Consider the following 23642-nt stretch of genomic DNA (forward strand, 5'->3'; position numbering starts at 1 on the left):
CCGACCTCCATGTTGCTTTTGTCTATCCTCACCCACAATCCCTGCACTCCAGGTGGCTGGATGTGGGCATGGCCCACCTGACCAGTGCTCCCTGCTGGGTGATCTACCTCCAGGTGATGCAGGAGGCAGTGTGGCCCGGGGGTGTCCTCCCTGATGGGCCTCGTCCTGACCGCAGCCTCATCCAGAGAGAAGAGACCAGGCAACAGTGTTTGCACTGCCTTACACAACTACTACCAGGTCAGTGTCTGCACTGCCTCACACAACTACTACCAGGTCAGTGTCTGCACTGCCTCACACAGGCACTACCAGGTCAGTGTTTGCACTGCCTACACAACTACTACCAGCCACCGCACTAGGCTACCTGCCGCCCCGCTAGGCTACCTGCTGCCCCGCTAGGCTACCTGTATGGGAACCATATGGGAATCACAGATGTGTTAGGTCATTGTACTGTCATTATTGCCATTTTAGTGTGTGTGTGTGTGTGTGTGTAGACCTGATTGCTGACATGCTGGGTTCTGAGAAGTACAGAGTGAGCTGGGATATGGCACTGGCGTCTCTGCAGGACCCTAACATCAACCGGTGAGCCCTCTATCATCACTGGCTTTAGCATGTTGGTGTGCGTGTACAGTAGGTTTGTTAAACCTAAAATGTCAATGTCACATACAGACCAAACATTGAGCGTTTGATCCATGTCAACTTCAGTCTGACCTGTGGTAACCTCTCCCCTCTCTCTGTGTCTGGGTGACTCTACAGGCACCTGATCTACTGTATCTGTGACCTGCTGTTGGAGTTCCTGATTCCAGAGTCTTCAGAGGAGGGCTTTCAGAGATCTCTACTACACAGTCTCTTTGGGGACGAAGAGAGGCTTTCTGCTTCAGCTTGACAACACACCAACACACCACCCCTCTCTCTGCGCCCCTGTCACTATCCCTATCTATTACCCTCTACCCCCTCCCATCCTGGCTGGCTCATCAGTATGGTAACCGTGGTCCTGCTGGGTTAATCAGAATGGGACCAGAGATTTACTGGAGCTTCTCATGAGGTCAGAGAAGAAAGGTGAGGAGCGCAGAGAAGGGGGGAGGAGGGGGAGGAGGAAAAGGGTTGGGGAGATAGGAGGGGTGGGAAGGCTGGGAAATGGGCTCTTGAACTCCTTACACTTTTTAGGCAACGCTCTAAAATGACTGATGACACTTTATTGAATGTATTCTCAAGGCACTGTGTTGGTGATTGTGCTAATATTGTGTTTTAATTAGATGCTTGTGTAGAGAAACACATTTATGTAGATATGTATGTACAGTATATGCAGTAATTATTTTATGTGTTTATTTATTTATATGTAAAATGCAGTATGTGTGATATCAATAGATATACAGTGGGGTCTGAAATTATTTGACCCCCTTGATAATGATGAGCAAAAATGACTATATAAAATAAATCAAATACTGAGCTACTGTATATTTTATGCAAATAAATAATTGGGAAATTATATTATTTTAAACTAATACAATTGCTCAGAGAAAGATTTTGTTTCATAAGTTATACATACATTTTAAGGTAGGGGTCGAAATCATTGACACCCCTGTTTTCAATACCTCACCTTACGAGGATTATAGCACATATCTTTTGTCTGCGCTTATGGACGGCCCTCTTCAATTCAAACCACAGGTTTTCAATGGGCTTCAAGTCGGGAGACTGATACGGCCATTGCACAATGTTGATCTTTCTGGCCAATTAACCGTTTCTTTGTGTATTTTGATGTGTGCTTGGGGTTATTGTCTTGCTGGAAGATTCACTTACGGCCAAGTTTCAGCCTCCTGGCAGAGGCAACCAGGTTTTTTCGCAAAAATATCCTAGGACCGGGTAAAGTTCATGATGTAGTTGGCAGGACCAATGGAAGTCAAACAGCCCCATAACATCAAAGATCCACCACCATATTTTACAGTAGGTTTGAGGTTATTTTCTGCTTTTTGCTTTCTCATTTCACAAGGTTCCGTCCAAGGTCAACGCGATCTTAGATGCCCCAGCTCCTAGGAACGTGAGTCAACTACGTTCGTTCCTGGGGTTACTGAATGACTACGGACGCTTTGTCGCTTAGCAACGAAGCTGAAGCTGCTGCATCAGTTGCTTTGTCAGGACAAAACACGGAAATGGACAGAACAATGCGAGGAAGCATTCAAGAAAACCAAGGAAACACTCCTGACACACTTTTGACCCATCCAACTAGCTCGTGATGCTAGTCTCTATGGTGTGGGAGCAGTCGTGTCCCATATCATGCCTTCCAAGTGAAGAGAAGCCGATCGCTTACGAACAAAGCAGAAAGTACACTATGCACAGATAGAATGTGAAGCCCTAAGCAATGTTTTTGGAGTGCGTAAGTTTCACCGGCATTTGTACAAATCTGAAATCAAAGATCACCGTATGTGGAGGAGCATCTTTGGATGCAAGTTTTTAAAAAATATGATTTCTTAAGATCCTCGTTAGCCGAAGACAGCTAGTCTTACTGGGGACCGACACAACGAAAAAGATGTTACAGACAACATGCAAACACACTACATGTTAATGTATGTTTGTATCTCTCAGTTATAACATACATGTCAGTACACACACAAGAAGTAGGTCACATGGGGGAGAGGCGTTGTGCCTTGAGGTGTTGCTTTATTGATTTTTTTTAAAACCAGGTTTGTTGTTCACTTGCGCTATATTAGATGTAAGGGAGTTCCATGCTCTCGTGGCTCTGTATAATACTGTATGTTTCCTTGGATTTGTTCTGGACCCGGGGACTGTGAAAAGACCCCTGGTGGAATGTCTGGTGGGGTAAGTGTGTGTGTCAGTGCTGTGTAAATTGACTATGCAAACTATTTGGAATTTCCAACACAATGATTCTTATAAAAACAAGAAGTGACGCAGTCAGTCTTTCCTCCACTCTTAGCCAAGAGAGGCATGCATAGAATTGACATCAGCCCTCTGATTACAGTGAAGAGCAAGACGTGCCGCTCTGTTCTGGGCCAGCTGCAGCTTAACTAGGTCTTTCTTTGCAGCACTTGAATATATGACTGGACAATAATCAAGATAAGAGAAATAACTAGAGCTTGCAGGACTTCTCTTTATTATGGACAGTCTTCTCCCCATCTTTACAACCATGGAATCTATATGTTTTGACCATGACAGTTTACAATTGAAGGTAACACCAAGCAATTTAGTCTCCTCAACTTGTTTAACAGCCACACCATTCATTACGAGATTCAGCTGAGGTCTAGAACTTAGGGAATGATTTGTAGCAGAATGTTTAGGTGGGCTTTGTTGTCAGCACACACCTACGACATCAAATACTTAAAGTCAGAGCTGCATTGCAACGCAGATGGACTTTCCAGGTAAACACTACCTGTCAGAACCAGAGTCAGGCCAAGTGGACATCTTCTACGTCAGACAAGTGGAAAACGCACTAGTCACTTCAACACAAGTGCAGAGAAACACCAGAAACGACCCAGTACTATCTGAAGTGATGGACAACACGCATTCACGTCGACATCGCAGGTCCTTTCAAAGACAGACTGTTTCTCGTGGTTGTGGATGCTCATAACAAGTGGCCAGAGGTTGCCATCATGAGGTGTACTACTGCAGAGAAGACAATCGAGAAACTTGGAGAAGTGTTTTAGTCGGTTCGGATCGCAACTCCAACTTGTTAGTGACAACAGCGGCAGCTAGTGTCCCAAGAAATGGTCACGTTCCTACAGGTGAACGGCGTACAGTACATCAGGTCCTCACCATATCACCCATCTACCTATTGGCTGGTGGAGAGGTTCATACAGACCATGAAACATGCCTTTAAAAGCGTCTCAAGTCAAATCAAAATAATTGAATAAATTAGCCCTTCTGAAATTTGTGCACCATTAAGTGGAGGGTTGATATCCTTATATTTAGTTTAGAATTAGGGGGATAATTATTGTCCACCATTAATTCATGAAATTGAACATTTTATATTTTATATGGGCCAATTCAAAAATCTCCTTGGTTGAGCAGCAGGCTCTTCCATCCCTTTCTCCTCCTTTACCTCAATCCTTTTCTCTCTTTAAAATCCCGAATAACAGAGAAATGTATTACTTTAGAATACATCATGTTTCGTTATTGAAATAAAAGTAATTATCTGAGCCTATTGGCTTTGGTTTGTAAAAGCTTTTTAAAACATTACATTTGACAGAAAACTACTAGAAATAGGCCTGGACCTTGAAAGGATTTAGGGCCTAATGTCAAGGTATTTGCGAAAATTGTTCTTGATCTAGCTACTTGGCAAAATTTGCTTGCTAAACACACGTAACTACACTAGGCTTCAAAGTGCTTGAGCTGTGCAACTATGGACAAGTGCTGATGTTGAAATCGAGGGGTGTCATAAAGATGTCACAATTGATAGACCATTTGCATCTTACAGTGGGGCAAAAAAGTATTTAGTCAGCCACCAATTGTGCAAGTTCTCCCACTTAAAAAGATGAGGCCTGTAATTTTCATCATAGGTACACTTCAACTATGACAGACAAAATTAGGGAAAAAAATCCAGAAAATCACATTGTAGGGTTTTTAATGAATTTATTTGCAAATGATGGTGAAAAATAAGTTTTTGGTCAATAACAAAAGTTTATCTCAATACTTTGTTATATACCCTTTGTTGGCAATGACAGAGGTCAAACGTTTTCTGTAAGTCTTCACAAGGTTTTCACACACTGTTGCTGGTATTTTGGCCCATTCCTCCATGCAGATCTCCTCTAGAGCAGTGATGTTTTGGGGCTGTTGCTGGGCAACACAGACTTTCAACTCCCTCCAAAGATTTTCTATGGGGTTGAGATCTGGAGACTGGCTAGGCCATTCCAGGACCTTGAAATGCTTCTTATGAAGCCACTCCTTCGTTGCCCGGGCGGTGTGTTTGGGATCATTGTCATGCTGAAAGACCCAGCCACGTTACATCTTCAATGCCCTTGCTGATGGAAGGAGGTTTTCACTCAAAATCTCACGATACATGGCCCCATTCATTCTTTCCTTTACACGGATCAGTCGTCCTGGTCCCTTTGCAGAAAAACAGCCCCAAAGCATGATGTTTCCACCCCCATGCTTATGGTGTTCTTTGGATGCATTCTTTGTCCTCCAAACACGACGAGTTGATTTTTTACCAAAAAGTTTGGTTTCATTCTTTATTTTGGTTTCATCTGACCATATGACATTCTCCCAATCTTCTTCTGGATCATCCAAATGCTCTCTAGCAAACTTCAGACGGGCCTGGACATGTACTGGCTTAAGCAGGGGGACACGTCTGGCACTGCAGGATTTGAGTCCCTGGTTGCGTAGTGTGTTACTGATGGTAGGCTTAGTTACTTTGGTCCCAGCTCTCTGCAGGTCATTCACTAGGTCCCCCCGTGTGGTTCTGGGATTTTTGCTCACCGTTCTTGTGATCATTTTGACCCCACGGGGTGAGATCTTGCGTGGAGCCCCAGATTGAGGGAGATTATCAGTGGCCTTGTATGTCTTCCATTTCCTAATAATTGCTCCCACAGTTGATTTCTTCAAACCACGCTGCTTACCTATTGCAGATTCAGTTTTCCCAGCCTGGTGCAGGTCTACAATTTTGTTTCTGGTGTCCTTTGACAGCTCTTTGGTCTTGGCCATAGTGGAGTTTGGAGTGTGACTGTTTGAGGTTGTGGACAGGTGTCTTTTATACTGATAACAAGTTCAAACAGGTGCCATTAATACAGGTAACGAGTGCAGGACAGAGGAGCCTCTTAAAGAAGATGTTACAGGTCTGTGAGAGCCAGAAATCTTGCTTGTTTGTAGGTGACCAAATACTTATTTTCCACCATAATTTGCAAATAAATTCATTAAAAATCCTACAATGTGATTTTCTGGATTTTTTTTCTCATTTAGTCTGTCATAGTTGAAGTGTACCTATGATGAAAATTACTCTCATCTTTTTAAGTGGGAGAACTTGCACAATTGGTGGATGACTAAATACTTTTTTGCCCCACTGTATATGCTACTGTACAAGCAACCAGAGTACGCATGAAAAATTGTATTTTGTGACCTGTACAATTTGTTTGAAAATGACTTCATAAAAAAAGCATGTAATATAGCCTACTCTATATAGCCTACTCTATATAGCTTACATGTCAGATTATCTACTTTGAACCTCAGGTGCTTTAGAGGCACTGGCTATAGTCATGAATAAAGGGGCAATATGGGATTGATACATCAGGTTTGTAAACAATGTGATTGTAAACATGGTTAAAACTATGATTGTGATCACATGGATGGTGCTTGCACACATAAGGGCGTCTATGAATTTGAGAGCGGTTACATTTTTCCAGACCCATATCCCTAAACTTTTTACCAAAAACAATGGCGGGGAAACCTTTTGTTGTTGTTCGAATTTCTGATTGCCCCATTAACATGCTATCCCTGAATCCGCTACAGTATTATAGGGCCTTATACTATTGTGTATTATAAGATGTCATTTTTTAAATACGTTTTTCAAATGAATTGGGAACTAGCCTCCATGACACAGAATCTAAATTGACAAAGAATAACCCTAGATGCATTCGTTGCCTGTCTTCGTTGTCGATTCGGCCAAACATGTATCGTATGTGTCCACTTGCAGGTGGTGTGTTTGAATAAAAAAGAAATGCTCCCTTATAAAATGAATTACTCCATGAAGTATTCCAGCAACGTTTACGCTGCCATCTGGTCTGTTTCAAATATTCTCTCTTTCATTTAGACAGGTGGGTCCACCCCGAAGTGCCGCACGTCATGGTGACAATCACCTGTCTCGATCAATGAGAGAAGATTTGAGTTAGATGAGACAGAGCATTTTCTAAATTCAAGCTAACCACCTGCAACTGGACACGGACATTTTAGAAGATATACGTGTTATGCCGAATCGAGAACGAAGACCGTATCGCAAAATCCAGGTTAGTTGGAAAATCTACAGCTGTGTTTTTCATATGCAAACCTGTAACGCCCAGTAATGGATACCAAAAATCTTTGGTTATATCACATTATCTGGTGTACAATCTGTAGCTAGGAAGTATGGAATTTCCTTTATTTTGCTAAATCACTTCTGACCACAGTAGACTGCAAAGACATGACAGAAATACAGACCATAAATGCAAATCCTGGAGGTGTCAAAAAGATGATGTCATAATTAATAGGACCCCTGCACCTGGTCTTACAAGCAACCAGAGTAGGTCTATGCCTATTATTAATGACAATAAGCTAAAAAATAAATAAAAGAAGAATAATATGCTATTATTAGTATTATTATGCCATTGCTTCATACAATTATATATTGTATGATTTTTCAAGTGTGTGAACTTGTGTTCATGACACAACATAACTTTTAAAAAGAAAAAGCACAGTGTTTTCCCCTCTTCCATGGCCAGAAATGTTCTCAGTGAAAGTAACCTGACACACATGGAAATCTTATTTTGCCAAGCTTGTACAGTGCTCTTACTTTACATGGTATTTGCGTCTGTAATAATGACGTTGACAAAATGTCAAATATTGCTGTCGAAACAAAGGGAAACTGTGGTCTCCTGTTGAGTTTGCAGATCCTGCAGCGTGTGATTATGAGGCAAATAGGCTATTAGTGGTTAAAGGTGTGTTTACACATGGCACAATCTTGGCCTCAAATGTCACCGTGGTTTTGCTGATGGACAGAGAATGGAAATTCAACCCGACCAGGAGCAATAACAACTTGAGGTAGGTCTCTAAATTGGCTGTATCTTGCCCACCACTCATGAAAAATGGAGCAGATGGTATGTTAAAAAGATTTGAGTTCCCCGAAGAGGTGCTTTCCCCCCAACATATTTAGGGATTCCCAGACGGAAGCCACTCCTCAGTTAAAGGCTCATGACAGCCCGCTCTCAGACCATGAGAAACAAGATTCTCTGTTTGGATGAAACTAAGATTGAACTTTTTGGCCTGAATGCCAAGTGTCACGTGGCACCATCCCATCGGTGAAGCATGGTGGAGGCAGCATCATGCTGTGGGTATGTTTTTCAGTGGCAGGGACTGATAGACTTGTCAGGATCAAGGGAATGATGAACGGAGCAATGTACAGCGAGATCCTTGATGAAAACCTGCTCCAGAGCGCTCAGGACCTCAGACTGGGGGCGAAGGTTGACCTTCCAACAGGACAACGACCCTAGGCGCACAGCCAAGACAATGCAGGAGTGGCTTCGGGACAAGTCTCAATGTCCTTGAGTGGCCCAGCCAGAGGCTGGACTTGAACCCAATCAAACATCTCTAGAGAGACCTGAAAATATCTCTGCATACAACATGATAGATCTTGAGACGATCTGCAGATAAGAATGGGAGAAACTCCCCAAATACAGGTGTGCCAAGCTTGTAGCGTTATACCCAAGAATACTTGATGCTGTAATCGCTGCCAAAGTCGCTTCAACAAAATACTGAGGAAAGGGTCTGAATACTTATGTAAATGTGATATTTCCATTTTTTTGTATTTAATACATTTCTAAAAGCCTGTTTTTGCTTTGTCATTATGGGGTATTGTGTGTATATTGATGATGGATAAAAAATATTTAATCCATTTTAAGATAAGGCTGTAACTTGTAAATGTAATGTAAAATGTTGAAAAAGTCGAGGGGTCTGAATTTTTTCCGAATGCACTGTATATATTGTATGTGGGAGTCAGTCCATGGCAGAGCACGAACATCGTGCAAAGAGCAATGTGTGTAGCTCTTTTTAGCACAATTAGTACAAATTTTTATACTTTGAGTATACAGAACATTCAAGAAAATGGTCCACCACCCAAGTGACATCCAGCCAACTTTAGTAAAAATACTACCTAACTACTTAAGTAGTTTTGTAGGGTATCTGTATTTCACTATTTGTATTTTTGACAACTTTTACTTTTACTCTACTATATTCCTAAAGGAAATAATATACTTTTTACTCCATACATTTTCCCTGAAACCCAAAAGTACTCATTACATTCAAATGCTTAGCAGGACAGGTAAAATGGTCCAATTCTCACGCTTATCGAGAGAACATCCATGGTTATCCCTATTGCCTCTGATTTGGCGGACTCACTAAACACATATGCTTTGTTTGTAAATAACGTTTGGTTGTTGTAGTGTGCCCCTGGCTTTTCGTAAATGTAAAAAACAAGACAATTGTGCCATCTACTTTGCTTAATATAAGCTATTTGAAATTATTCATACTCTTACTTTTGATACTTAAGTATATTTAAAACCAAATACTTTTATACTTTTACTCAAGTAGTATTTTACTGGATGACTTTCCCTTTTACTTGAGTCATTTTCTATTAAGGTATCTTTACTTTAACTCAACTATGACAATTGGGAACTTTTTCCACCTCTCCACAACTGTGGGAAGCATTGGAGTCAACATGGGCAAGCATCCTTGTGGAATGCTTTCGACACCTTGTAGAGTCCATGCCCAGATGAATTGAGGCTGTTCTGAGGGCAAAAGGGGTGGGGGGGTGTACCGTCTCGACCTCTGAATGACCCTGCTGGTCATCTATGAACGTTTGAACATCTTGAAGAAGATTCTGGCCTTAATGGCCATGTGCTATCTCCACCCGTCACAACCAGAAGAGGACTGGCCACCACCCAGAGCCTGGTTCCTCTCCACGTTTCTTCCTAGGTTCCTGCCTTTCTGGGGAGTTTATCCTAGCCACCGTGCTTCTACATCTGCATTGCTTGCTGTATGGGGTTTTAGGAAGGGTTTCTGTATAGCACTATGTGACGTCTGCTGATGTAAAAAGCGCTTCATAAATTTATTTTATTTTATTTGATAGAACATAAGGCAGAGGGAACATAGACATGGTCCCTCATAACAAAACAGACAGAAACACTAAACCAGCTCGGATTTACATTGCTTTGACTGAAAGGTTAGCTACAATATGACATTTTGCATTGCTTCTAAGTGTGCAGTTGGCTCTCTTCTTCTCTCCTGCACCTTAGTGGCCCAGTCTGCACCTTGAGTCCAACATACCACCGATACTGCAATGTAACTACAGTCGAACACCATTTAATTGCACTGTCACTTGACTGTGATTGATATTGACACACCGGTCTCCTCTTTCATGGGCTATTACAATTATTCGGTTCATTTCAATGGAAAGCTAACTCTACTGTATGAAAAACAAATCTTAAAATGCAAATGTGCACACCCTCACTCCATCACCATCACCGGGAAAGATGCAAAACCCTCCACATCCAGATCCCCCTCCCTCCTTCTCTCCCTCCATTCCACCTTCTTTCCACTCCACCCATCCACCCTAACATAAGAAGAGGTAGATAGCCCGTAGTTCCAGTTCAGAGCTGAGGGTTGTTGAGGTTGCGGAATGGGTGTGTGTGTCGTCCTGGGCTGGTTGGTACTGGTCCTGACTGGCCACCAGCTGACTGAGGGAACCAGTCTGCAGCTTTCAGGGGACTACTCCATCTCGTGTCTCTTTCCGCTCCACAATTTAGCCACCTCCGGTTCCAACCTACCAGACATGGAAGCCTGCAAAAAGTAAGTCCAATGAAGATCTCACAAGAGGACGTTGTTTATCTATTTCCCTGGCATTTTAGTTCATTTTAGACCATCAGTGAGTTATTGTTGTTTGACTCAATCACTTTCTTTCAATAATGGATTTATGTTGTAATGTCTTTTTATTCTGCTTGCAATCAATGCACTCCTATTCAGAGGCAAATCTAATAAACATGGCTATCATTTGATACAAGCCATGAGATTCGCTGTGGAGGAGATCAACAACGGCACCAAAAACCAACGTCTTCTCCCAGGGGTGACGCTGGGTTACCAGGCGTATGACATCTGCAATACACCAGCCAGTGTCCTGGCCACTGTGGACCTGCTGGCCCAACAGTTACAGGGAACTTCAGGGAACAAGACGGGTGGTGACCAGAGAGCAGTGGCAGTGATTGGGCCTGATAGTAGCAGTTATACCTTTCCCCCGGCTGCAATGCTGGGCTCCTATCTGGTGCCACAGGTACATTGTATTTCCCAAGTTTGGTTATTGGTAACTGGTGAAACCAACGCTAATCTGTTTGCCCTCTAGACTGAGAATGGAACACATTTGTGACCATTTGTTTTTGTCTTCTATTGCTCTTCTATTTATATTTTTAAATGTCTTGCCTCCTATGATTTCACATTTTTTTCCATTTATGTGTCCTTTATTTTTTCTTCTTCCTCCTCCTCCTGGTCCCCCTTCTGGTCCTCCTTCTGGTCCTCCTCCTCCTGGTCCCCCTTCTGTTCCTCCTCCTCCTGGTCCTCCTCCTGGTCCTCCTCCTTCTGGTCCTCCTCCTTCTGGACCTCCTCCTTCTGGACCTCCTCCTCCTGGTCCTCCTCCTTCTGGTCCTCCTCCTTCTGGTCCCCTCTCCTTGTCCTCCTATTTGTGAATTTTCTTCTTCTAGATATCCTATGAAGCCACAAACGAATTGCTGAGCAACAAGCACCTCTACCCATCCTTCTTCCGCACCATCCCCAGTGACAGGAACCAGGTGGACGCCATGATCCAGCTGCTGGTCCGTTTTAACTGGACCTGGATCGTGCTACTGGGCAGTGATAACTCCTACGGCCTCCAGGGCATGCAGAGGCTCTCCCAACAGGCGGCCTACTACGACATCTGCATCGCCTACCAAGGAGTCATCCCCGACCTCACCTCGGCCACCAACCAGACCATGAGGAGCATTGTCAAGGGCATCTTGAAGACCAAGGTCAACACTATTGTTGTGTTCTCCAGCAAAAGCAAAGTTAGTGGGTTCTTCCCATTTGTCATAGAGCAGGGTGTAACTGGCAAGGTGTGGATAGGGACAGAGGACTGGTCAGTGGCCACTCTAGTGTCGGGGATACCAGGGATCCACACCATCGGAACTGTTCTAGGCATCTCCATCAAATACGCAGCCATAGCTGGGTTTGAGACGTTCGAAAGCCATGTTGTTTCAAAGTTACTTAGGGACACCTCCAATGGCATGATGGACCTGAGGGTTGACTGTTTGCAAAATACGGATCTCTATAGCATGGCAGTAAAAAACTTCTCTTTGGATGGCTATGATATGACATCCTCTTATAATGTTTACAAGGCTGTATATGCTGTGGCCCATGCCCTGCACCAAGCACTTGGTTGTGACTCAGGTGAATGCCAAAAGATTGAAGTACAACCTTGGCAGGTGAGTGTTTTCAAAATGAGGGTACTGAAGTCAAAAAGCCCACTCTGAAGAAAGTGAGCACACGTTCACGACACACTTGATATCGATGTGCTATTGGAAATCTACAGTCAACAATGTTCACTATCCCAGGCCTGTTACAGTCATGTTTAAATTGGCGCATGCTTTTCTTCCTCTCTCTCCCTCAGCTTCTGCCACTGTTAAAACAGGTGAGATTCTCTGTTGGGAACTCCTCTGTGTACTTTGATGAGAACGGAGACCCGCCCACAGGATATGACATCGTGACCTGGGTTTGGAGGGGAACAGAGTGGTCTCTCCGAGTGGTGGGCTCTTACACTCCAGACCCCGCTGACCTCACAGTGGACCCTGCCCAAATTGAATGGGCTAGTGACATTGACAACCTGGGAAAAGTATAGCCACAATATTACAGTATTTACACAGTAGTATTACAATCCATTGTCAGATGCAATTGCAGAATGATTTTGGGTAATATAATTGTAGAAACTAGTCATAGAGAGTGTAAACCATGGTTGCATGTGGACTTGGAAAACCTGTGTGTGTGTTGTTTTTATTGTGGTTGTATCCAGGAGGTGCCTCCATCAATATGCTCTCCAGAATGCCCTACAGGTCACCGGAAGCTGCAGACAGGACAACACAAGTGCTGCTTTGACTGCCTGGCCTGTCCTGCTCACACCTTCCTCAACAGTACTGGTGAGATTACTGTCACACACCCACTGGGCACATCCATAGTTCATCCTCTATCTGTAGTGATTTGAATTGTGCTGTTTAAAAGTGTCCAGCGGGTGGCGGATGTTGCCCCTCTCATAAACTGTCGCTATAGCAGGGGTGTCAAACACACTGCCTGGTGTCCAGTCTGGCCCATGGGTGAGTGAGGATTTTTTTTTTTAAATTAATTGTACATTTTTTGGGTGGGGTCAAAAAAATTGGGGAGGTAAAAAAAAATAGGAGGGGGGGGCAACAAACTCAATATATTTAAAATGACTAAAACCAAATCTAATATGTGTAGAAAAAACGATAACGATATATTAACAGTTTTTTTCACTGTCCAGCTCACTAATAATCACAGTGCACAGTCAGAGAGCATCAAAAATTCCCCAAAACGATGGATAGAGGACTATTTATAGCTCATTTTGACGGCATGGAAATATAACAAACTCCAGACCTCGTTGAAGACTGAATGCGGCCCCCCGGGGGGCAAAGATAGTTCAACACCCCTGATCTATAGCAAGCAGCTGGCAGTAGCACAACTAGAACAACAGTGATAGTGCAACTGTCTCTGATGGTGATCAGTGATATCTGTTTTTAAATCAATAGTAAGGATATAGGTTAACTCAATTCATGAATGTAAACACCTTCATCTTCTGAACTGGTTGAACTAAAATAAATCCTGTAAATGTTGAACTGACCCCAGCCTTGATGTTATGATAATAATGTCACTCTTTAGGATCTACCTGGTGTCAGGCGTGTGAGCTCCACCAGTGGTCCACAGAGGCGAGCAATGTGTGTCTGGATCGGACGGTACTGCTGCTGGCTTGGGACGCCCCCCTGTCTCTTGCCCTGCTGGTCCTCCTGGCTCTGACCCTGTTCATGACCCTTGGATCAGGGGTCGTCTTCCTCCTCAACCTGGGCACCCCTGTGGCCAAGTCGGCTGGCGGGCGCACCTGCCTGGTGATGCTTCTGGCCCTAACCGCGGCGGCCGCCAGCGCCCTGTGCCACTTTGGCCTCCCGTCTCGGCCCGCCTGCCTCCTCAAGCAGCCCCTCTTCGTCTTCAGCTTCACCGTGTGTCTGGCGTGCGTCACCGTGCGCTCCTTCCAAGTGGTCTGCATCTTTAAGCTGTCTTCCAAGCTGCCCCGTGCCTATGATACCTGGGCTAAGAACCACGGGCCTGAAGTCACCGTCCTTGTCGTGTCCATGACAGTGTTGTCGATCTCTGCGCTCCGGGTTGCTCTAAACCCCCCGTACCCCTCCCAGGACGTGGACTTCTACTCCAACTGCATTGTCACAGAGTGTAGTAACACCCTCTCTTTCGGTGCCATGATAGAACTAGCCTACGTCTCTGTGCTCAGCATGCTCTGTTTCTCCTTCAGTTACATGGGCAAAGACCTGCCAGCCAACTATAATGAGGCCAAATGTATCACCTTTAGTCTCATGGTCTACATGATCTCCTGGATCAGCTTCTTCACCATCTATTTTGTCACAAGGGCGGAGTTTGCCATGGCCATGCATGTGCTGGCCATAGTGTCCAGTGTGCTCGGTATTCTCGGTGGTTATTTCATGCCCAAGGTCTACATCATGGTGCTGAGGCCCAAAATGAACACAACGGCCCATTTCCAAAACTGTATTCAGATGTATACCATGAACAAACAGTGAGAGATATGTGTTTATCATAGATTGCCTTTTGTATTTCCGGATACTTATTCCCAATCCATTGCATAGGTAGATGGCTTTAAAAAATGCCATAGTACATGTTGCTCTACTCTTAGCTAAGGAGAAAGTAAATGTTGACCTTGCACATTTTAAATGTATGTATAATGTTCTCTAACATGGTTGTAATGTAGTTATGAGGTTAGCTTTCTAATGCACTCCTTTTCGACTTAGCTAAGTGTGTGTTTTTACTGGGGAGAATTCAGAAAACCAAAGCTAAACCTCTTTGGCAGCATCTGGTGTTGTGCTCTTTTTTCAGTGTCTGTGTGGCATATGTTTGGCCTCTCTTTACAAGAATAGAAAGTGGTAGCGTGGGCAGGCCATAGAGAGGTGCCTTGCCTTCTGTTGGTGTGAGTGCCTGCCTGTATGTGTGCCCTCTCACTGGGCATCTGTGGTGGCAGGTTTCAGGAGCTTAATGGGATAGCCTGTAAGCCTCTGATTTAAACCCAGCTATCCCAAAGACCCATACACATGTCCCATAGTTCTCGGTTTTCAATCTAAGTGTGTGACTCAGTAGTCTATTTGAAGAATCTGCATATGATTATTTATGCTTAAATCAATGAATAACCTTTTCTTTGTATAGCGCTATTTGAAATAAATAAACCAACTAATAAAATGACCTAGTTTTCCTTCTTTGTATTTCATTAAAGGGAAATTCCACCATTTTTCAACTTCATAGTCATTATGAATTATTTTACTGACTTGCCTAGTTAATTTTAATTTAATGTTACCTTTATTTAGCTCCAGCACCGTACCAGTGTCTACGGTCTACAGGAAAACTGCACATTTCTACATTCTGTGGTTAAAAAGAAACCACTATGTGCTTCCATAGTGTAGTGGTTATCACATCTGCTTTCCACGCAGAAAGTCCTGGGTTCAAGCCCCAGGAGAACCATGCTTTATTTGACCGAGAGACTGAAAAACAGCTTCTATCTCAAGGCCATCAGACTGTTAAACAGCCATCACTAACATTGAGTGGCTGCTGCCAACATACTGACTCATCTCTAGCCGCTTTAATAATCAAAAATTGGATGTAATGTGTCACTAGCCACTTTAAACAATGCCACCCTACATTACTCATGTATATACTGTACTCTATACCATCTACTGCCCCTTGCCTATGCCATTCGGCCATCGCTCATCCATATATTTTCATGTACATATTCTTATTCATTCCTTTACACTTGTGTGTATAAGGTAGTTGTGAAATTGTTAGATTACTTGTTAGATATTACTGCATGGTCGGAACTAGAAGCACAAGCACTTCGCTACACTCGCATTAACATCTGCTAACCCTGTGTATGTGACAAATAAAATTTGATTTGCTTTGAAGATAAGAAGAAAGGTCCTAAAAAATGTCTTATTCGATGACATCAACAAGAATTAAAAGTTTAAAAAATGATTTTCAAAACATGCAATGAGTTTTTCTGCCAGGGGGACGCCATATTTCTGCTCCTCACGTCGCTGCAAATCTTTTAGTGTTTGAAAATGTTTTTACTTTTGATGGCATTATCAAAGTGCACTTTTTTAACACGATAGACACTGTTACCATATGCAGACACTGATATGGTGATGGAGATAATAAATGAGGTTTTAAAAGTGGTAGTATTGCACTTTAATGTGTAAAACTGTCTCATTTGATCATGCAAAACGTTCATACTTAAACCAAGATTCTTAGGGGGTAACCATTGCAAAAGTTAAATGTGGATTTTCTTACATTTGTTAGTCAAATTTGACAAGACATTTCATGGAGGAGGGTCAAATGAACTAGTTAGAACAAAATGTATGGAATGCAAGATCCACTACAATTTGGTCAAAAATCACAATCCCGGACAAAAGGTTATAATTTATTTAAAATTGATTGTAGTTTTATTGTCATTCAAATGTCATACATAGTTTTAAGAGCTTCTTTAAATGCAATATAAAACAATAACGGTACTATTACAAAGCCTACCAACATACTATTGCCTTTTATAAAAGATACATCCATAAGATAACAAAACAATGAATAACAATAGAGAAATATCCTCAAAGAATTGCTGTAAAAAATACAGTAGCCTATTGTAGATGCTGTTACATCTGTCATATAACACATAGACTCCATTGGAGTAAGAAAAAAATGCACATTTCACAATAATAGATCATAACTAAATTGTCAGCTATATTCTTCACTGCAAATGAAATTCTAATTTGATAAAACAAGTAAGAGAAAAAAGCATCCTTCACAAAAAAGTGACTACCCTCACATCAAATATGTGCCACACACATCTGTCCATCAATGTGATGAGAAAATAAGAGCTCAGGAAACCCACAACGTTGAGCAGGTTGGAAATGCATATTTCCTACACAGTGAGGGACATACAGTCCATTGTTTCCCTCAGGTTTTCGAGTGACTTCAGTCCACCGTCTTTCTCTACCAGGGCCTCCAGACTGGGCCTTTAGCTCCTGTGTCCTGGAGCGTGGTGTTGGTGTTAGTGGTGGGTCGGAGGGTGGAGGAGACTGGGGAGGTGGAATGGACCACTGGGTGCTGCTGGATGGATCTCTGGACCTGGGTGGAGAGCTGCTGCTGGAGCCCCTGAAGAGGTCCAGCCGAGGTGATGATGGAAGTGGTGTCTCTCTTGGGGCTTCCGGACAGGAACTGCAGAGACTCCCTCCAACACTGTGAATAACCCTCGCCGTAGTCCCTCTGAGATGGATCCGGCTGCAGCTGCTGCCTCAGGAAGCTCACGGTCATCTCCAGGATGTCGGCTTTCTCCAGCTTGGTGTTGGGGTCCTGTTTGTGGAACTCCTTCTCCAGGATGAGCTTGAGCTGCTCGATGCAGCCGTTGATGCGATCCCGACGCATCTTCTCCACGATGGGTTTCCTTATCTGACGCAGAGAAGAACATTTGATTAGTCTACAGCTCTAATATGACATAAATAAACTGAAAAAGCCACAATAAACATACACACTTTATACTGTATATACACATTGATTGAACATCATTTGCATACCTTAATGTCTTTTTCTGCGAACCTCAGGTGCTGGAAAGAGAAGTTGGTTGAACAGGGAGCCATGTCTGTAGGTGTGAGAGAGTGACAGGTCTGTCTGCTAGTTCTCTTGGGCCGCAGTGTGGTCTGGGCCCTCTAAGGGATCTCTCCCCCTTTATATAGCAGGAGATTACCATGACAAAGCCATGTGGCCCAGACCAGGCTGGGGTTCCCACACTACTGAGACCACAGGGCCGCCCATCGCAACAATAGGAGAAACATCAATAACTTGATGGATTATGGGGTAGTAGAGGCAACACAGAGATGTTTCCCAAGATAAACTATTAACTACTGATTAATGGATGAATAGGTTAAGCCATTATACATGCAATTAACATCACATCTCGGTTTTCATACCTATCAAATTAAAAAACTATGGCGTAAAAACAAGTTAAAAGCCAACACACTTCTGAAGGGAAGAGCCCTCTTAAAAGAGGGTCATTTATACCGTAAAAAAAAAGATCTGAGTCATTTCAGAACCCTTTCATTTCTAACACAATCTCGCCAGTATAATTACAAAATAAAATTACTCTGGAGAGTTATCTTTCTCTCCAGACAATGTTATTGTCGTAATTAACCCAACATTAGTTGAATTGTCGCATAGTTTCAATAAAATACATACAATTTGGATACAATTCATATGCAGTCAGTACTGCAACAGTGTGGTTACAACACTTTTGAAAGTTAGTGGTATCGTAACCATTGGGCTTGTATTGTTATAAAAATGATGCTAATGCTAAAGGGTGCTCATGTCTGATGAAGAAGACATTCACATAGACACAGATGTCTGTCGCTGTGTTGGAATGTGGGAGTTACACACACTTACGTATATATCAAACCTTTTGTCACACACCCCACACACTTCGTCCAGACAAGTAGCCTCCACGTTGACAGACAGTTGACATATAACCATTGTGTTATCTATTGTCTGTACCTCTGTTCTCATTGGCTGTCGAGTGTGGGAAAGCTCATGACAACTCATGCCCACATGTGGATTTGTTGCCCCCCAGGAAAGATTCATTCTAGAATGCTTTGTCCCACAACAAGTGTTTTAGTGTATTTTTCCAATTCAAAGTATGACTGAAGAGGTATTTTATCTCGTAGACGGTAAATATCGTGGCATTAAATACAAAGAAGAGGAACTACAGTATAACATTGTAACTAATAAGATAAATTGTTACTTTCCCAAGAAAAATCCCAGAACTCTCATCTGTGTTCAATGTCGGACTATGTGCTGCTGGACCAGAGCGGGGAGACTGGGGACAATGCCACAGTCACTGGCAGAGTGCAATGGCTGTGTTTCAGGCAGTGCAAAGGTCACACATGTCTGGCCTGGCCTGTGGGCGCTGTGAGGAGACTACTCTCCCTAGTTTCCCACCAGTCCCTAGCACTGGGGTAGATGAGCTACAAAAGCCAGGCCGCTCCCTCAATGCCCCATTGGGAATGTTAATTGATCCTTTGTTGCAGGACAAACAGAAACCCTATGTCACAGACCATCTGGGAAAAAATCAAGTTAATGGGGCCTTGCACATCGACAAAGAGCTACAAGAGCGCCCTGTCTTCTTCTTCCACTTTGGCCTGGATGAATGTTGAACATTTCAATGGTGTTAAAACTACTCATAAAGGGGAATTTGTCCAACTACATCTATACAATAATATGTTTTAACTGTTAGCTAGAAATTCCCTTTTGGCTAGCTGTGCATTGATCACATTGATAGTGTGGGGAAGGGAAGATTTTGGCTAGCTGTGCATTGACCACATTGACAGTGTGGGGATGGGAAGGTTTTGGCTAGCCTTTGTCTGGGGTCTTTTAGTGTGTGTGAACAGTGACCCACCAAAAGATAGACAACAGTCAGTCTGAATTCCTGCCATACACTCTGGACTGCCAGGCATGTGGTGGAGTAAGGCAGGTTCCCATCAGCCCTGTGCCTTTGGGAGTGTGCTAGCTCCTGTTTCCCACACTCTCTGTCCATTCACCGGCCTCAATAAGGGGACAATAGAAGTGTGTCTTGTTACACATCACATTAGCCACGGTGTTTGATCTCTGGTTGGAGGGAGGGTGGGCTCCGTAATCACCGCCAGACCATCTGCAGGACTAACCCTGAGAAACTTCTTTCAAACTTTTTGCCACAATAAAAAGGATACGTATTTCTTGGCCCAAGCAAGTCTCTTCTTCTTATTGGTGTCCTTTAGTAATAGTTTCTTTGCAGCAATTTGACCATAAAGACCGGATTCGCGCAGTCTCAACTGACCAGTTGATGTTGAGACGTGTCTGTTACTTGAACTCTGCAAAGCATTTATTTGGGCTGCAATTTCTGAGGCTAATGAACTTATCCTCTGCAGCAGAGGTAACTCTGGGTCTTCCTTTCCTGTGGCGGTCCTCATGAGAGCTAGTTTCATCATAGCACTTGATGGTTATTCTGACTGCACTTGAAGAAACTTTCAAAGTTCTTGACATTTTCCGGAATGACTGACCTTCATGTCTTAAAGTAATGATGGACAGTCGTTTCTCTTTGCTTATTTGAGCTGTTCTTGCCATAATATGGACTTGGTCTTTTACCAAATAGGGCTATCTTCTGTATACCACCTCTACCTTGTCACTGGAGGTGTTAAACCAAGGCCTCATACCTTGGTTTAATGATAAACTGTAAGGTCTCCTCTCAGGAGACCTCTGTGTGTGTGTGTTAAAACCTGTCTTGAGTGTTGTGCCCTATCAGAAGGCAGGAAACCGCCTACGCTCATACTCCTCCTGTCTGGGCCCCACCATAGCTGTCTGAGGTTCTGAGAATACGACTGGTTTTCTGAGAACACAAGGCTGCCGCAAGCCTGTTGAAAACAGCCACCTGTCAGATGATACTTAGACTCGTTCGCTTCGTTATGACCCTATACTTGTGTGTGTGTGTCTTTGTGTTCCTTGACGTAATTTCTGTTCACAACTTGTAGACTTGCTTACATGCTGCTGTGCGGTTTGTTGCTAACCTTACTTTGCTACCTGCCAACTTTACGGTTTTTACTTTTTAATTACCGTTTTATATGTACATTTTTTACCTAGCTCAACTTTTTTCGTTCAACTTATTCACCCCGCTTTATCTGGACGTGGTTCGTCAGGACCTTCACCAGCCGAAGATAACATTAACATTAGTAACATTAACATTATGCCTTCTAATTGCAGTCGCTGTACTCATAATATACAGGAGAATGATCGCCTTATGGCAAGGATACCTGTGCTGCAAGCCCAGCTTCAGACGCAGTCGTTAGGCAAGGGCAATTTACTTGTAGGAAAGGATGAAACAGCGTCTGTGCCACCAATAAGTACAGATAGCCGTATAAATCCCCTCGCACAGTCCCCGAAGCCTGACAATTTTCTCATGGCTTCTGGAAGGAAATGCTGTAGGAATACTCTCACACTCTCAATACTCAATACGCTCATTCAGCCAACGGAAACTTTCAACAGGTTCTCCCTATTAAGCAACGAGTCGGAGTCAGAGGCCGAGCCTTCTCTGGTCTCTATTCCTCCCATAACGGGGTCTGGGACGCTGAAGCCTCCCACCATAAGCTCTGACAAATGGAAAACCCTAGTCATTGGCGACTCCCTTACCTGCAGTATTAGACTTAAAACGAATCATCCAGCGATCATACACTGTTTACCAGGGGGCAGGGCTACCGAAGTTAAGGCTAATCTGAAGATGGTGCTGGCTTAAGCTAAAACTGGTGAGAGTAAAGGGATATTGTTATCCAAGTCGGCTTCAACGATGTTAGGATGAAACAGTCAGAGGTCACCAAGCGCAACATAGCTAGAGCGTGTAAATCAGCTAGCAATATGTGTCGGCATTGAGTAATTGTCTCTGGCCCCCTCCCAGTTAGGGGGAGTGATGAGCTCTACAGCAGAGTCTCACAACTCAATTGCTGGTTAAACTGTTTTTGTAGATAATTGGCCCTCTTTCTGGGACTCACCCACAAACAGGACCAAGCCTGGCCTGCTGAGGAGTGACGGACTCCATCCTAGCTGGAGGGGTGCTCTCATCTTATCTACGAACATAGACAGGACTCTAACTCCACAATGAGAGCTGCTAGCCAGCCTGCCAGCTTAGTGGAGTCTGCCACTAGCACAGTCAGTGTTGTCAGCTCAGCTATCCCTATTGAGACCGTGTCTGTGCCTCGATCTAGGTCGAGCAAAACTTAACATGGCGGTGTTTGCTTTAGCAATCTCACTGGAAGACCTCCTCCATGCCTGTCATTATTGAAAGAGATTGTGATATCTCACATCTCAAAATAGGGCTACATAATGTTGATCCCTCACTTCAAAGGCAGTTATAGTCAATTAACTAATCACTGATCATAATCTTGATGTGATTAGACTGACTGAAACATGGCTTAAGCCTGATGAATTTATTGTATTAAATGAGGACTCACCTCCTGGTTACACTGGTGACCATATCCCGCAAAGGCAGAGGTGTTGCTAACATTTACGATAGCAAATTTCAATGTACAAAAAACCCCAAGACGTTTTCGTCTTTTGAGCTTCTAGTCATGAAATCTATGCAATCTACTCAAGCACTTTTTATATCTCCTGTTTACAGGCCTCAGCGTTCCTCACTGAGTTCCCTGAACGCCTATCAGATCTTGTAGTCATGGCAGATAATATTCAAATTTTTGGTGACTTTAATATTCACATGGAAAAGTCCACGGACCCACTCCAAAAGTCTTTTGGAGCCATCCTCGACTCAGTGGGTTTTGTCCCACGTCTCCGGACCTACTCACTGCCACATTCATACTCTGGACCTAGTTTTGTCCCGTGGAATAAATATTGTGGATCTAAATGTTTTTCCTCATAATCCTGGACTATCGGACCACCATATTATTACGTTTGCAATCGCAACAAATAATCTGCTCAGACCCCAACCAAGGATCATCAAAAGCCATGCTATAAATTCTCGGGCAACTCAAAGATTCCTAGATGCCCTTCCAAACTCCCTCCACCTGCCCAAGGACATCAGAGTACAAAACTCAGTTTACCACCTAACTGAGGAACTCAATTTAACTTTGCGTAATACCCTAGATGCAGTCACACCCCTAAAAACAAAAACATTTGTCATAAGAAACTAGCTCCCTGGTATACAGAAAATACCCAAGCTCTGAAGCAAGCTTCCAGAAAATTGGAACGGAAATGGCGCTACGCCAAACTGGAAGTCTTCCGACTATCTTGGAAAGACAGTACCGTGCAGTATCGAAGAGCCCTCACTGCTGCTCGATCATCCCATTTTTCCAACTTAATTGAGGAAAATAAGAACAATCCAAAATGTATTTTTGATGCTGTTGCAAAGCTACCTAAAAAGCAGCATTCCGCAAGAGATGATGGCTTTCACTTCAGCAGTGCTAAATTCATGAACTTCTTTGCTGAGAAGATCATGATCATTAGAAAGCAAATTAGGGACTCCTCTTTAAATCTGCGTATTCCTCCAAAGCTCAGTTGTCCCGAATCTGCACAACTCTGCCAGGACCTAGGATCAAGGGAGACACTCAAGTTTTTTAGTACTTTATCTCTTGACACAATGATGAAAATAATCATGGCCTCTAAACATTCAAGCTGCATAATGGACCCTATTCCAACTAAACTACTGAAAGAGCTGCTTCCTGTGCTTGGCCCTCCTATGTTGAACATAATAAACAGCTCTCTATCCACCGGATGTGTACTAAACTCACTAAAAGTGGCAGTAATAAAGCCTCTCTTGAAAAAGCCAAACCTTGACCCAGAAAATATAAAAACTATCGGCCTATATCAAATCTCTCGTTCATCTCAAACATTTTTGAAAAAGCTGTTGCGCAGCAACTCACTGTCTTCCTGAAGACAAACAATGTATACGAAACTCTTCAGTCTGGTTTTAGACCCCATCATAGCACTGAGACTGCACTTGTGAAGGTGGTAAATTACCTTTTAATGGCTTCAGACCGAGGCTCTGTATCTGTCCTCGT

At 43.2% G+C, this 23642-nt stretch overlaps 3 protein-coding genes across 6 annotated transcripts in view; 2 read left to right on the top strand and 1 right to left on the bottom strand.

The window, feature by feature from the left end:
- The window catches only part of snx19a (sorting nexin 19a), a 34332-nt gene extending 32833 nt beyond the window's left edge, over nt 1–1499 (top strand). For all 4 annotated transcript variants that reach the window (XM_090184337.1, XM_090184335.1, XM_021615730.3 and 1 more), the window contains 3 exons: nt 53–237; nt 492–579; nt 754–1499. In XM_090184337.1, coding sequence (XP_090040463.1) covers nt 53–237; nt 492–579; nt 754–883 — 403 coding nt within the window. In that variant the 3' untranslated portion in view covers nt 884–1499. The remainder of the gene's footprint in view (nt 1–52; nt 238–491; nt 580–753) is intronic.
- Nucleotides 1500–10281: 8782 nt separating this feature from the next.
- Nucleotides 10282–15258, top strand: LOC110531180 (taste receptor type 1 member 1). Its single transcript, XM_090185740.1, has 6 exons — nt 10282–10539; nt 10714–11017; nt 11442–12197; nt 12383–12604; nt 12785–12905; nt 13660–15258. Exons 1-6 carry the CDS (start codon nt 10370–10372, stop codon nt 14583–14585), a joined length of 2499 nt encoding a protein of 832 aa, XP_090041866.1. The 5' UTR covers nt 10282–10369; the 3' UTR covers nt 14586–15258.
- Nucleotides 15259–16479: 1221 nt separating this feature from the next.
- Nucleotides 16480–17775, bottom strand: LOC110532116 (transcription factor HES-5-like). The gene is made up of 2 exons (XM_021615733.2): nt 17634–17775; nt 16480–17508 (listed from the first exon to the last, which is right to left on the bottom strand). Exons 1-2 carry the CDS (start codon nt 17694–17696, stop codon nt 17053–17055), a joined length of 519 nt encoding a protein of 172 aa, XP_021471408.1. The 5' UTR covers nt 17697–17775; the 3' UTR covers nt 16480–17052.
- Between the last annotated feature and the right edge of the window lie 5867 nt (nt 17776–23642).

The sequence above is a fragment of the Oncorhynchus mykiss genome, chromosome 9, assembly GCF_057628025.1.
Source record: "Oncorhynchus mykiss isolate SJ-2025 chromosome 9, ASM5762802v1, whole genome shotgun sequence".
NCBI classification, from domain to species: domain Eukaryota; kingdom Metazoa; phylum Chordata; class Actinopteri; order Salmoniformes; family Salmonidae; genus Oncorhynchus; species Oncorhynchus mykiss.